This window comes from Bubalus kerabau, chromosome 20 (assembly GCF_029407905.1).
Source record: "Bubalus kerabau isolate K-KA32 ecotype Philippines breed swamp buffalo chromosome 20, PCC_UOA_SB_1v2, whole genome shotgun sequence".
NCBI classification, from domain to species: Eukaryota; Metazoa; Chordata; class Mammalia; order Artiodactyla; family Bovidae; genus Bubalus; species Bubalus kerabau.
In genome coordinates, this window is record NC_073643.1 from 60,629,853 (window position 1) to 60,643,529 (window position 13,677).

Below are 13,677 nucleotides of genomic sequence, written 5' to 3' on the forward strand. Positions count from 1 at the left end.
CGTGGAGGCCACTTGAATTGGAATCCCTTCCCACATCCTGACAACGGGTCAGAAAAAGAACAAATAAAACCTCTCTAGCCCAGACCGACAGCGTAACCAGGAGAGGGCAAACATCACAGGTTGCAGTGAGCGGCCAACGGGGGCATGAACGTCTTGGACGAGCAGAGCTGCCTGGACCCCAGAACACAGAGCCCGGGGAGGGCTGCGCAGAACAGAGGTGGCGTGACGTCAACTCGGGCCCCACCCTAACCCTAACCCACAGGGCAGCAGCAGAGACCCTGCTTCCAGAGGAGAGGGGGCGCCTTAAAAAAAGGCAGGTTTCCTGATGGCCTGGTAACGAAGGACAGGAAGGGGCAGCTAAGATGAGGGCCCTGTTCAAACAAGGTGCTGTCAGAGAATCAAAGTCGACGGGCCTGTAGCTAACCAAATCAACACGAAAAGAAAACTCACTGAGTAAGACTTGCCGATGGGGAAGAAACTTGCAATGAAGGAAAAAGTTGAAAGCAATGCTCCCTGGAACAACTCCACGGAAATAAATGCTGAAAAACCTAGATAAAACTGATAATGAGGCAAAACTGATCCCTGGAAAGACAGACATTTAAAACACAAATTCCCATAAGAGAATTAGAAAGAAAAAAAAGTAATCCAGTGCCAGGTCCAACTGCTTTCTTAGAGGAATTCTTTCAAACCTTCAAAATTAACATAATCTCAATGTTAGTCAAACGGCTTCAGATCACAGTAATGGAAGGAAAACTTAGAAAAAATTTTTTATGATATGACTATAGCAGTGTTTTCTAAACCTGATAAAAGTTGCATAAATACAAAACCACAGACAACCAAAGAAGTATGAATAAAACAATAGTAAACATCTAACGATGCATTAAATATAAGCAAATACACAGTTATCCGTTATACAATGTGGGGGTTAATCCACCCATGCTTTATAGTTGGCCCTTCACACCCCAGATTCAACCGACTTCGGATTGTGTTCTCCTGTAGTGGTGGGTTGGTTTTTTTTCTGGTTTTAATTTTTTTATGTTGGAGTTTGGCTTCCCCAGTGGCTCAGCAGATAAAGGATCCACTTGCAATGCAGGAGACGCAGGTTCAGTCCCTGAGGTGGGAAGGTCCCCTGGAGGAGGAAATGGCAACCCACTGCAGTATTCTTGCTGGAGAACCCCATAGACAGAGGAGCCTGGCGGCTACAGTCCACGGGGTCGCAGAGAGTGGACACGACTGAGCGCGCACGCATAGTTTCATTGCTATGTTTGTTTTGAGCATACAGCAGCCTGATTCAGATTCTTTTCCCATATAGGTTATTACAGAAACGTGAGTTCCCTGTGCTGTACAGTATGTCCTTGTTGATTATCTACTTTATACATAGTAGTGTGGCCAGTGGCTCAGTCGACTCTTTGTGACCCCATGGACTGCAGCACGCCGGGCTTCCTTTCACTATCTCCCTGAGTTTGCTCAAACTCATGTCCATTGAGTCGGTGATGCCATCCAAGCATCTCATCCTCTGTTGCCCCCTTCTCTTACCCTCTTTCCCAGCATCAGGGTTTTTTCCAGTGAGTCAGCTCTTTGCATCAGGTGGACAAAGGATTGGAGCTTCAGTTTTAGCATCAGTCCTTCCAATGAATATTCAGGGTTGATTTCCTTTAGGATTGACTGGTTTGATCTCCTTGCTGTCCAAGGGACTCTCAGGAGTCTTCTCCAGCACCACAGTTCCAAAGCATCATTTCTATGGCACTTGGCCTTCTTTATGGTCCAACGAACATCCATACATGACTGCTGGGAAAACCATAGCTTTGACTGTATGGACCTTTGTCGCCAAAGTGCTGTCTTCTGCTTTTTAATATGCTGTCTGGGTTTGTCATAGCTTTCCTTCCAAGGAGCAAGCGTCTTAACTTTGTGGCTGCAGTCACTGTCTGCATTGATTTTAGGGCCCCAGAAAATAAAATCTGTCAGTGTTTCCAATAAATGCCACTGAATGGGCACCTCTGGCGCCCCAGAAGGGCTGCCCCTTGGGGCTGAAGACGGTAATGATGACGACTCATTGTAGGAAAATGCAGCATTTACTGCAGGTGCCAAGCAAGGATCCGGGTAGCCAGTGCCTAAAAGGCCTGAGCTCCCACAAGGCTTTGAGGAAAAGGTTTATAAAGACAGGGTGAGGGAGGCGGGTCGTGGGGTGTGCAGTCTGCTTGTGGACATTCTTCTGATTGGTCGGGGGTGAGGTCATCAGGATTTAGCATTATCAGCCTTCTGGTTCCAGCCAGTTTGCGGTCTACGTGCTTGTGGGCAGCAGGCAGTTAAATTCTGCCCCCTGGTGGGGATTTCAGGATCTGCAGAAAGGCTCAGAGATCGCGGCTCAGAACATCCTCTATTGCCCTTGCCATGCGCTCAGCCGTGTCTGATTCTGCGACCCCGTGGACTGCAGCCGCCAGGCTCCTCTGTCCATGGGATTCTCCAGGCAAGAATACTGGAGTGGGTTGCCATTCCCTCCTCCAGGGGATCTTCCTGACCCAGGGATCAAACCAGTGTCTCCTGCATCTCCTGCACTGCAGGCGGACTCTTTACCTGCTGAGCCATCAGGGAAGCCCTTTTATTGCCTTTGAGGAGGAACTAAAGGTCCTTGACTTTGTTTAATGGCTAAACTATTATTATTTTGTCTTGCTTGACTGTCTTCCTTTCTTGCTTCAATTTCTCACTTTCTGATTAAATGTATTCTTCGACTAAGGTTTTTCTACAGACAAAAGGCAGGCGGAGGACATCGGGGGAGAGTCCTGTTCTAGAAAAACCCCAGAGGGTCCCTTTTGTGGTTGTTCAGTCACTCGGTTCTGTCTGACTCTTTGTGACACCCCCCAGCCCCCATGGACTGTATGGACCCCATAGGGTCCTTCTCAGCCCCAGCAGTATTCCTTTAGAGCCTGTGGTCTTACCTGGCCTCACAGCTGTAGCCAGGGAAAGGTTTTAAAGGAGAAATACCTTGGCATCAGCTTTGGGTCTGAAAGCCGTCCTTCACCCCGTGGTCTTCCTTCTCTCTTTGCTTTTTAAAACGCATCTTGCCTGTCTGGAAATCAAGCTAAGCTCATTGTCTTTAACACCCACAAGGAGCTAACGTAGGCTAACTAGAATGTATGGTGAGCGTTTATTCCCTGAAACATTCTTCCATCCATAGAAAAATTGTTGGTGACCAAAGGCTGCTTTATCTCACAAGCCGGATTCATACACTCAACTGGACTATGCGTCCAAGTCAGGGAAGTCCTTACTCATCCACGTTTGGGGACCATCCTTCATTCTAAGGAGTACATCTTAGTAAATGGCACCCCAAAGGAACCTTTTCTTGTAACCTGGAGTCCAGACCCAGATCTGGACTAGATGTCTTGAAAACCCACTGCGGTCAGCGCCCAGAAGGGGAGCTGTTTGTAGAGCAGTGCTGGGCACTTACTACAGTCTGGCCAGTGAGAATGTTGGGTCTTCAGGAGAAAAAGAAAAAACGAAAACCCTGAATCACATTACATCACAGGGGGAAATGCTTCCCCGGTGGCTCAGTGGAAAACCCACAGTGTCAGTGTGGGAGACACTGGTTTGATCCCTGGGTGGGGAAGATTCCCCTGGAGAAGGAAATGCAACCCACTCCAGTGTTCTGACCTGGAGAATTCCATGGACAGAGGAGCCTGGTGGGCTTCAGTCCACAGGGTTGCAAAGAGTTGGACACGACTGGGCCTGCACACACAGGGAAAAATATAAAATGAGGTCCTTAGGTGACTTTCATTTGGTTATTTCTCCTACAAATTACAACTGAGGGAAAAACGAATTCATGTGAACGCCAAGTTCTGTGAAGTAATTAAGAGGAGCAATTTTTCCTTGAAAGAGAACAGACACATCAATTAGCAGTAGTTTTTGACTTAGTGCCCACTCTCCATGGTCCCGTAATCGGCATTTACAACAGAGAGGATTTTGTTCACTTCATTCTCAGGACCGTGTGTGAATCTACAGGCCAGGCCCTTCTCGGAGGCAGGCGGGGTAGAAATACGGAAGGGATGCAGAGAACACAACTGATCACCTCTACCTGGGAGTCACAGTGTAGCCTGTTGCTGCTGCTGCTGCTAAGTAGCTTCAGTCGTGTCCGACTCTGTGCGACCCCATAGATGGCAGCCCACCAGGCTCGAGCTTTAATGGTGAGCCAGGTTTATTCTTTATCAGCTCCTGCTGAAAGAGCATTGAAAGCTTTTTGAAACGCAGGGACTGACTTGGGGCCTGAGCTGCCTCTACCTCCCCAGCTCAGTGGGTGAACCATTAAGATGAATTTCCACACCCCCACCTACCCGCATCATGCTCCATTATCCGGTTTGCAGTCTCACAGTCTCTGACTTGAAGGATTACAGAAAAAATGTTGTTGATGTCAAAGAAATGTTAGCGCTGATGCCAGAAGCCTTTGCTAGAGCCCCCAGGGTTTTCTGGCCAGAGGCTGGCTGCAGCGCTTCCTGACAGTGACCCTGCCGGACCTCGTGGTGGGCTAGGGTTCCACTCCTGCAGGTGTTGGGGTGACGGACTGTGCTTCCCTAAGTAGGTTTCCTGGGAGTTATTTGTTCGAGTTGCAAGAGAAATAGGGTGCGGTAAATCCCTTTTGCAAGAACCGGCATCGCATCTTCTTCTAGGGCATTTCCCACGCATTAAAGATGCTGGCTTTGCCACCTGGCCATCTTCAGATAAGGTTTCAGACTCTGCTGGCTTATGTGCAAACAGGCAAGGCCCCGGTGAGTTAATCAAGTTATTCAGCTCTTACGTTACAGCAGTTGCTTTGCAAGTTCTGGTGGTTTCAACAGAGCGTTTGTGTTATTTTAACATGCTTTTCATAGCATAATAGTGGGGGAGTACATGCTCGGTTGGATCTTAGGCTATTTGGACTTTTGAAACATAAGGAAAAATCAAAGGTGTGTTGTTTTTGTCATTGTTAATGCTGTTACTGTTTCAACTCTCCTGAGCTTTTGAAAGACTGTTATCACTGTGACCAAGTTTAAACTGAAGAGCCTCTATTTTTCGATTTTCTTGTTGCTGTTCTTTAGTAGCTAAGTTGTGTCCAACTCTTTTGCGACCTCATGGACTGTAGCCCACCAGGCTCCTCTGTCCATGGGATTTCCCAGGCAAGAATACTGGAATGCCTTGCAGGTGGAGTCTTTACCTACTGAGCCACCTGCGAAGTCTAGACTTTTTTTTTAACCCCCTCTCCCAGGATTGCTAAACCCTGAAATTTACAGTGTGTGGAGTGGGAGGAGCATTAAACATTAGCCACTAAATTTGCATAGGAATCCATGTTTGTGTTGATTTTATCGTTTGATAGTGTTGAAACTGAGATTCTGGAATAGGTCATGACTTGCCTGGTGGAGGAGGAAGGGGAGGATGGGGGCTGGTGAAGACATATCACCAGGCAGAGGGACTTAGACGAGTCAGTCCAAAATGCTCAGGCTGACGATCATGCATAGGAAGGAGGGAGCAGAACGCCTAAGAACTGGGCACCTGAACGCCAAGGGCTGTGCTTGGCCCTCAGTGCAACTTGGACTCAGGGTGTGTCCCTCCCACATTGCTGGCAGAGGCGGAGAGGGAGAGCAAGGCGTGATGGGGCTTCCAACCTCCAGCAGAATGATTTCATCCGATTTCGGATCAGCCAATAACAGAAGTGAAAGAGGACAAAGCCAGAGATCTTTAAGTCTCACCAGCGTGTGCATGAGTGCTTGGCTTTTGCAACTCCATGGGCTGCAGCCCCAAAGCCTCCTCTGTGGCTGGCCTTCCTCTTTTGGAGGAAAAGACCAATGTTGGGGAAGCTAGGCTCCTCCTGCCTTGTCCTGCCAACCGGGGGCAGAGTCCTCTGCTTCCAGCCGGTGGAAGAGGAGGCAGCAGAGGATGACCACTCATGCTTCAATTCCGGCCTCTTAAAACCGGGGGGACATCATACGGATTCCAGACCACAGCCGGAGCTCGGGGTGTGTTGGCCCTGAGACTGCCCGGCCCTGGTGTCACTTTTGGGCCCTACTCAGTTCTGTGTGCCCAGAGCCACACGTCCTCCTGTCTGAGTCTGCCAGGCTGCTCTAACAAAGAACCACAGACTGAGGAGCTTAGATGATCAATCAGTTCATACTTGCGGGCACTAAAAGTCCAAGGTCACGGTGTGGGCAGGATTGGTTCCTCATGAGGGCTGAGACGCCAATCCAGGCCTTGCTCTCAGCTTCTGGGGTTGGCTGGCCCTCTTAGCCTTCCTTGGCTTGTAGAAGCATGATCTTGAGCTCCGTTTTCATCTCCACACACAACATCCCCCTGGGTACATGTCTGTGTCCACATTTCTCCTGCTTACAAGGGCACCGGTCGTGTTGGAGTAGGGACCCGCCCCAGCCCACTGTGACCTCTTCCTCACTTAGCTCCTTACACAGCTGCAGCGGAATGCCATAGGAAACCCTCTTTTCAGGGAAGGTCACCTTGTCAGGTCCTGGGGTTAGGATTTCGAGTACTGAATCTTGTGGGGTGGGGGGGACACAATTCAGCCAACAACACCTCATCACCTTTGTGGCTTTCAACAAGCCAGTGACTTCCATGTTCCCGTGATAAAGGGGCAGATGCACATCTGAAAGGGAAGGAAGTACCAGGGACGACATAATCTGTGAGACAAAGTACCCTCTGAAGGACACCTCTCTTCGTGCAGACTTTTGACGTCAGGACAGTGTGGCGTCAGCCAGCTTCTCTCTCAGCAGGAGATGGCACTGGAGATACCTGTGCACGACTCACCTGTGAGCCCATCACTAGGATGCTGAGGGCAGGAACCTTGACTAGACTCTCTTTTTCCCATGACTGCCTATTGCCTTTGCGGCCTTGGGACAGGAGACAAGGCCACCTCTTTCTCTCCTGCTCCGCGTTAGTAAATTTCTCCATGACCTTCCCACTGTGTGGCTTTCGTGCCGAGGAGGGAGGGAATAGTTTCCTACACAGACGATGTGCAGAGGTCCGGAGCCAAGCATCCTAGTGTGCTACGACCAACTCCATGGCCGCTCCGACTTGTTTGGTGACACGCTGCATATGGGAACCAGTCATGAGACGATCGTATGTCCATGGTGAGTGCTTTAAATACGAACCGTGGGAATTCTATGTCTAGAGCGAACCGTTTACAAACGACATCCTATTTCTCAAAGGCTGATACTCAAGTAGAAGATGGAATACTTGAGTGTGTGCCCAGTTTTTAATTTTTATATTATTACAAGAAAAACAATGATCAATTACTGTGATAGATGCTATCATATGGATTTAGCTAATCCTCATGAGAATCCTGTGAGGCCAGTGACATGATATTCATTTTTACAGATGGGGAAGCTGAATTTAGACACTCAAAAGTAGGAGTGCTCCAGAACATTTCCCACCGTACGTGCTATTAGAGTACGTAGAAATTACGCCTTAATTTTTTTCTAATTTTTATTTTGGAAACTGAATTTCTCACTTGGTTAATTCAGGGAGGATCTGGCTAAATTACTGGATAACTTGATTGATTAGACTCCATCTTTTTTGGGGGGGCCCCAGTGTTCACCAGCTCAGAGTTAAAGGCCAGCAGCGTCCGTCTTTTGTTGTTTGCTCGTCTCACCTGTCGAGGTGGTTCACAGGCGTCGTTACCAAGTGCCTCCTTGAGAAGCTGAGCGCTGACACTGGCGGATGCTGACCGCCATGAAGAACCCAAGTGACAAGGCTTCACGAGTTAAAGACAAAAACGGACGACACGTTGCAGAAGTCGCTGCAAGGACAGGCATTTGCAACCAAGGATGTTTCTGAACTCTTTTTTTCCCCCTGATGGTATGTCACTGATAAGGGTAGAGTAGGGTAGTCAGTTTAGAAATCTCACTGGAGGATTAAAGACAGAGAATTTTAAGGGCGTTCGGGAGACTGTTACACGCTAATAACCACTCAAGAAAAGAATCCAGTAACCTAACAAAAATCTACATTCTACTTTGGAGGAAGATCTGGTGCATCCAAGTGCCAGGCACACTCAGGCCACACCCCCTGAGAGTTAAAACACAAGACAAAAGATACGGGATCTGAATCCTGTTCCATGAAGAGTGAGAGTTAACGTTCCTTTAAGAGTAGCATTTTTGCATTCAGCTGAGACAGAAATACAGGTGAAAGGGGAAAGAAACTAGATGAAGGGGGGCATTCTGCTGAGACCTGAGATGAATTGCCACATTTTAGACTATGTTACCACACTTTTGCTAATATAAATATGATTTATTTATAAAATAAATAGCTTCAGTAGCTGTGGCTCAGCAGTTGTGCCTTAGTGGCCCCTAGGCATGTGTGTGTGGGGGGGTCTTCCCCGAGCCAGTAATCTATTAACCCACGTCCTCTGCGTTGGCAGGAAGAGAACCACAAGACCACCAGGGAAGCCAGGAGAGTCCCGGTTAGACCATGTAGACTCTAAGGAGGAACTAATGATGCTAAGCCTTGATGGCTGCCCAAGAACGAGGAGGAAGGTTGTCCTCCCTCGCCACTTTTTCTTAGGTGATGAAGATGCAGCCTCCTGTGTCTCGGGGCTGTGCTCCCTTGCCAGTCTGCTTGTGTCTCTCACACGTGTCCTATGCTAACAGACTCACTCTTTGCCTATCCCTTTGCCTCTCGTTGACTTCTTTCTGTGACCAGACTTCTTTCTGTGAACCCGAGCTTCGGTAAGTCCTGACACCAGTTGTGTGGTTTCATGACACGTGGTTTAAATGACAGTGGGTTAGAGTCCCTGCCGAGAATGAGTGTGGCTTCATCATCGAGTGTTGACCCAAACAAGTCCATCTTTTACTGGGCCGGGCACAGCACGTTCAGATGAAAGCACTTCTCCTTAGAGTTCTGATGGAGGCAGAAACCATTTCCAATATGAGGAAGGCCTTTAGGGCATTGCTGGGTGTGTGGGGGGCGCCCCTCCCCCCTGTCCTGTCCCTCGCCACCTTCAGGCTGGGGTTTTCCAGGGACATAGTAACTACAGGGTCTCGTCCAGGCTTCTTTCTGGTGCAACACCCCTTTCCTTTTCTCCATCTCCCAAATGTGTGACATACACGTAAGCTATGAAGCAAAACCAAAGGAATCTTCGTGAACAGACCATTGACTTAAAACAAGAACTGTAACCCGTATGCGCGCGCCCTTCAGAGATAACCAATATCGTGAATTTCCCCCACCACCGCTTTTAAAATGGTTTTAAACATTTCTATTTAAAACATTGTTTCATATTTATTTTTATGTTATTTATTTTTTGGCTCTGCTGAGCCTCTGTTGTTTCTTGAAAACCTTCTCTAGCTGGGGAGAGCAGGGGCTATTCTTCCCTGCCTGCCGGGCCTTCTCAGTGCAGCGGCTTCCCTTGTGGCGGAGCACTGGGTGCTGGGCTCAGGAGCTGTGCCTTAGTGGCCCCTAGGCATGTGTGTGTTGGGGGGGGATCTTCCCCAAGCCAGCGATCTATTAACCCACGTCCTCTGCGTTGGCAGGAAGAGAACCACGAGACCACCAGGGAAGCCCCCGTCCCCTACTCTGCAGCCTCACTAGGTCGCTGCAGCCCCAGCTTGTGACCACGTTTGGCAAAGGCCGCGGGTGTTTGACTGCGGTGCCCCGCCCCCCGCCGCCGCCGTCCAATCCGCGAGCCGCCCGGGGCCGGAGCCGGAGGCCGCGCAGGCGCATTGGCGGCCGAGGCGGGAGGGGAGGGGGGCTGGGGGCGGCGCGGGCAGATGGCGTCATCGGCTGCGCGAGGCCGGCCGGCCGTGATTGAGGCGGCGGGGAGGCGGCAGCAGCAGCAAGAGCGGCTTCGCGGGCAGCATGAGCGGCTGTGGGCTCTTCTTGTGCGCGGTGGCGGCGCGCTTCTGCCGCGCCCCAGCGGCCTTCACCGTGAGCCGGCGCCCGCTGCTCACTAGTCCGCCGAGCCGAGCTTTCGCCAAGGAGCTCTTCCTGGGCAAGATCCAGAAGGTGAGGCGGCGCCGGGGTCTCCCTGCCTTCTGCCGTTTTCGCGGAGGGGCGAGTGGAGCCCGCTCCAGAGCTCCCACAGGCTGTCAGAAACGCACCTGAGGGCGGGCGTGCCGGCCCCCCGGCTCTGAGGAGCCGCGTGCTCCTGCCTCGGGAGACCCTGGCTGAGGTGGGCGCTGAGTGACCCTCCGCTCAGCGTCCCGGCCCCGAAGTGTGTGTGTGTGTGTGTGTGTGCATGTGCGCGCGCTACCCCCAGACGCTTGGCGTGCCCGCCCGGCCCTTCCACGGGTCGCAGGACCCGGGAGTGGTAGCCGCTTGGTTGCTGAGCACGCACCAGCCTCTTCCAGTCAGAAGACCTGGACTCGACCTCGGCTCTGTGACTTTGAGCCCCAGGTCTTTCAGCCTTAAAGCGGAGCACGCCGTATGCTCTGCCTTGCACACCGAGACAGAGTGTGTGTGTGTGTGTGTGTGTGTGTGTGTGTGTGTTGGGAAGCCCCAGTGAGATTGTATGTGCGTGCAAATGCTTTATTCATCTGCCGCACGTGGGGCAGATGTAAGAGACCGCAGACTGAGGAGTCAGGGCTGGCTGCAACACTGCGCTGTGAGCTTGGGCTGACCAGTCCTGTGAAGTCGCTCCCTGCTCTCATACAGGAAATAGTAAAAGCAGTCTTTGTCCCCTCCTACAGGTAGCCAGAAAACCAAAGAGAAATGTGTGTAAAGTGCTCTGAGCTTGGCTGCGATGTTGGCTGATTCTGTACTACTTTAGGGGTTATTCCTTGGTTTCTCTAGAGCGTTCTTTAAGGTTGTCAGGCATTACAGGCGCAGACACCCAGACTGGAATGGTTTGCCCTGCTAAAAAGTGCGAAGCTAGGCTGTTAAGAGTTAGGGAAGCCTTTTCCCCCGAACCTGGGGCTGTGTGGCGCTGTCCTGGAAACTCGTGTGTCCCAGCAGCGCAGGGAAGAAAGAACACGCGTGTTTTATGCTCCCTTTCTCCAAACCTTTAGCACCATCTCCCCCTTCGCTGTCACCTGCTGGCCTTGCTTCTTGTTTATGGAGAAAATGCACCCATTTAGGTAAGAAGTCCTGCCTCCACACTTACCTCCTTCCCACATGTGGCTGCATTCTCTGCATCACAGTGGCAGAATGATCGGCTCTTAGCAAAGGCCAGCTAGACCCCCAAGCCTTCTCAGCTGCTCAAGGGCATCGATCCCTCTTGGCTCTTTGACATCTAAACATTGGCCAGCGTTTCTGAGCAACTCGGCTGGAGTGGGAATTGTACAGGCTCAGTCTGTGTATAGTCTTCTCATCTCTAACCATTCGTCTGATGATCTAATTTAGTGTCATGCCATCCGTATCCTGAAGGTGCACATTTATTTCTCCAGGTGCGACTTCTCCCCTGAGCTCCAGTCTCTCTGTATATCTACCTTTCCAGTCAAAAGCTGCACTTGGGTGTTACTAGGCATCGCCTGTCTAGCCCATCCAAAACTGAGTTCCTGGTCTCTCCACCCGATCCTGCTTTTCCCTCTGGTCATCTTATGGAGATGGTGGTGACTTTGCCGTTGCACTTGTTCAGGTTGTAACCGAAAGTGAGGTCCGGCTGCTCACCTCTCAGAAGTCAGTAAAGAGGCCAGATGGATCGAAAGGAAAGCTTGCTTTATTTTGGATGCTGACAGCCAGGGTTGGAGGTGCGGGGCCCTGTCCAAAGGCTGACTCTCTTCCCCTGCCCCAACTGCAGGCAAGAGCTTTTATAGACTGAGGGAGGGGATTACGTACAGAAAGAGCACGGGCAGCTCCGACAGTCATCTTGAAATTGGTCATGGTGAACTGACCAGCATCTTCTTGATTGTTTTAAGTACAGTCAGTCTTCAGTTCCAGGGTCAGTTCCCATTTGCATGAGGCCAGTTCTCGAAATTATAGCAGCTTATGTCATGACTATAGTCAGCATGAAGTTAACTTCTTCCCCCAGGTGGAGGCTTCAGTATCTATAAGACAGCCCACAGGATATGGCTCAGAATATTATCTGTAGCCGTCGAGAAGGAACTAAAGGTCCTTGAATATGCTTAGCGACTACTTTATTATTATTTGGTCTCCTTTGACTGTATTCTCTTCTTTCTGCATTTTCTCACTTCTCTGACTGAACTTATTCTTTGGCTTCAGCATTTCCACAGACAAAAGGCAGCTGAGGATATGGTAGGGCAAGAGCAGAGGGTCCTGCTCCATTTCAGGGTCAGATCCCTGGGGGTGCCTCTTGTTCTCATAATCCACATGAGAATCTAATCTGACAGCTTCTCTACCTGCAGGTTCCATTTAGAATCTGACGGCTTTTCAGCACTTGCGCTGGTACTGCCCTGGTTCAGGCCGACACGATCTCTGTCAGCATTGCTGGGGTTTGAGCAGCAACATGGCAGCAGAGCTGCTTGGAATCTCAAACTGGAAGGAGACCTTCATGATCACGCCGTTGTCCCCCTGCCCTCAGAGTGTTCTGAGAATGCCCGCGGGTCTCCTGCGTGAACCCGTGGGAGGGATCTGGGTGACTCTTCTCCCCATTCACAGCCTCGGCCAGGAGCAGCTTGGCTTTCATCCGTGTTACATATGTGGTTTCTATACATGTAGAATAATTGGAAAAACCAGTTCCACTGGTTTCAAAAACTTGAAAATTGCAAATGGAATTGAACCCAGCACCCAGGAAGCAGCCCGTTCAGACTCTGAATATTCCCATCAGAGATTCGTTCTCACATACTCTGAGACCTCTCTCCTGGTGGGTTCTCTTTTGTTTGGAGTTTAGGCCCAACTGGGCCCACTCTGTTCTCTTTTCTCACTTGGCTGCTGACTGATTCCAGAATCTTCTTCCTCTAATGCAGCCATTGTAGCCAGCCCAGGTGAGCCCATGAGGCTGTGCAGGCCAGTGCAGTGGACTCAGCTTCTGTATTCAGCTAAAGAGCCAGCTTTGTTCTAAGTGGCTGCTGAGTGACCGCTCAGCCTGATTTCCTTCCAGACCCCCTGAGGGGTCGAAGGTGGCCTGGAGGCAGGGATTCCTTTTAAGTCAGCTCTCAGTTTTGGCGTGGAATCCACCCTTCACCTGTACGGGGGGCCCAAGTGGAGAACACAGACTTGAGAGCCTGTGGGCTGGAGGGAGGAGACAGGACTCCTCTCAAGAATTTTCTCCAGCCACCTGTTGAGAGGTGCTGTGAGGAGAGGCCGGGCTCCTGGGTGCAGCTTTGGGGCTGGGACGTCACTTTTCAGCAGGCGCTGGTCAAATCCAGAAAGTCAGGTCGTGCTGGCAGCTGAAGGGGAGGGCGGCGCCCAAAAGCCAGAGGGGCTGAGGTCTCAGTGGGATAATTTCAGGCGACACAGAGCGAAGGCCTCGGGAATCCAGGCTCAGGTGGAAGCCCTGGCCGCTCCCCAGTCAGTCACTGCGTGTTTAGGACACACCATCTCGACTGAGCCCCACAGCTGCCTTCTGAGGTGTCACCTGTAACGGGAGAAGCTGATGCCGAGCTCCAAAGCGTCAGAGTCAGGGCTGCGTTCAGGCTGATGTGGCTCCTCAGCGGGGCCTCCTCTGGTGGCCCTGCCCCCTGGCACGCTCAGCCCAGGCAGCAGGGGTCAGGGGTCATCGGACGGGAGGGGCAGGTCCTGGAGCAAGCAGCTGCGTGGCAGCCCGCCAAGAAGTCAGACCTTGCGACCACGGTACGTTTTTGTCAGCAGCAGCATTTT

The 13,677-nt window shown here is 50.9% G+C and overlaps 1 protein-coding gene across 2 annotated transcripts in view; it reads left to right on the forward strand.

Annotated features, from left to right (window-relative positions):
* Positions 1–9,746: 9,746 nt before the first annotated feature.
* ACAD9 (acyl-CoA dehydrogenase family member 9) overlaps positions 9,747–13,677 on the forward strand; it is a 48,723-nt gene continuing 44,792 nt past the window's right edge. The window contains exon 1 of one of the 2 annotated variants that reach the window (XM_055557488.1): positions 9,747–9,966. In XM_055557488.1, the coding sequence (XP_055413463.1) occupies positions 9,820–9,966 (147 nt within the window). In that variant the 5' untranslated portion in view covers positions 9,747–9,819. The remainder of the gene's footprint in view (positions 9,967–13,677) is intronic. The other variant, XM_055557490.1, reaches the window with a different exon arrangement.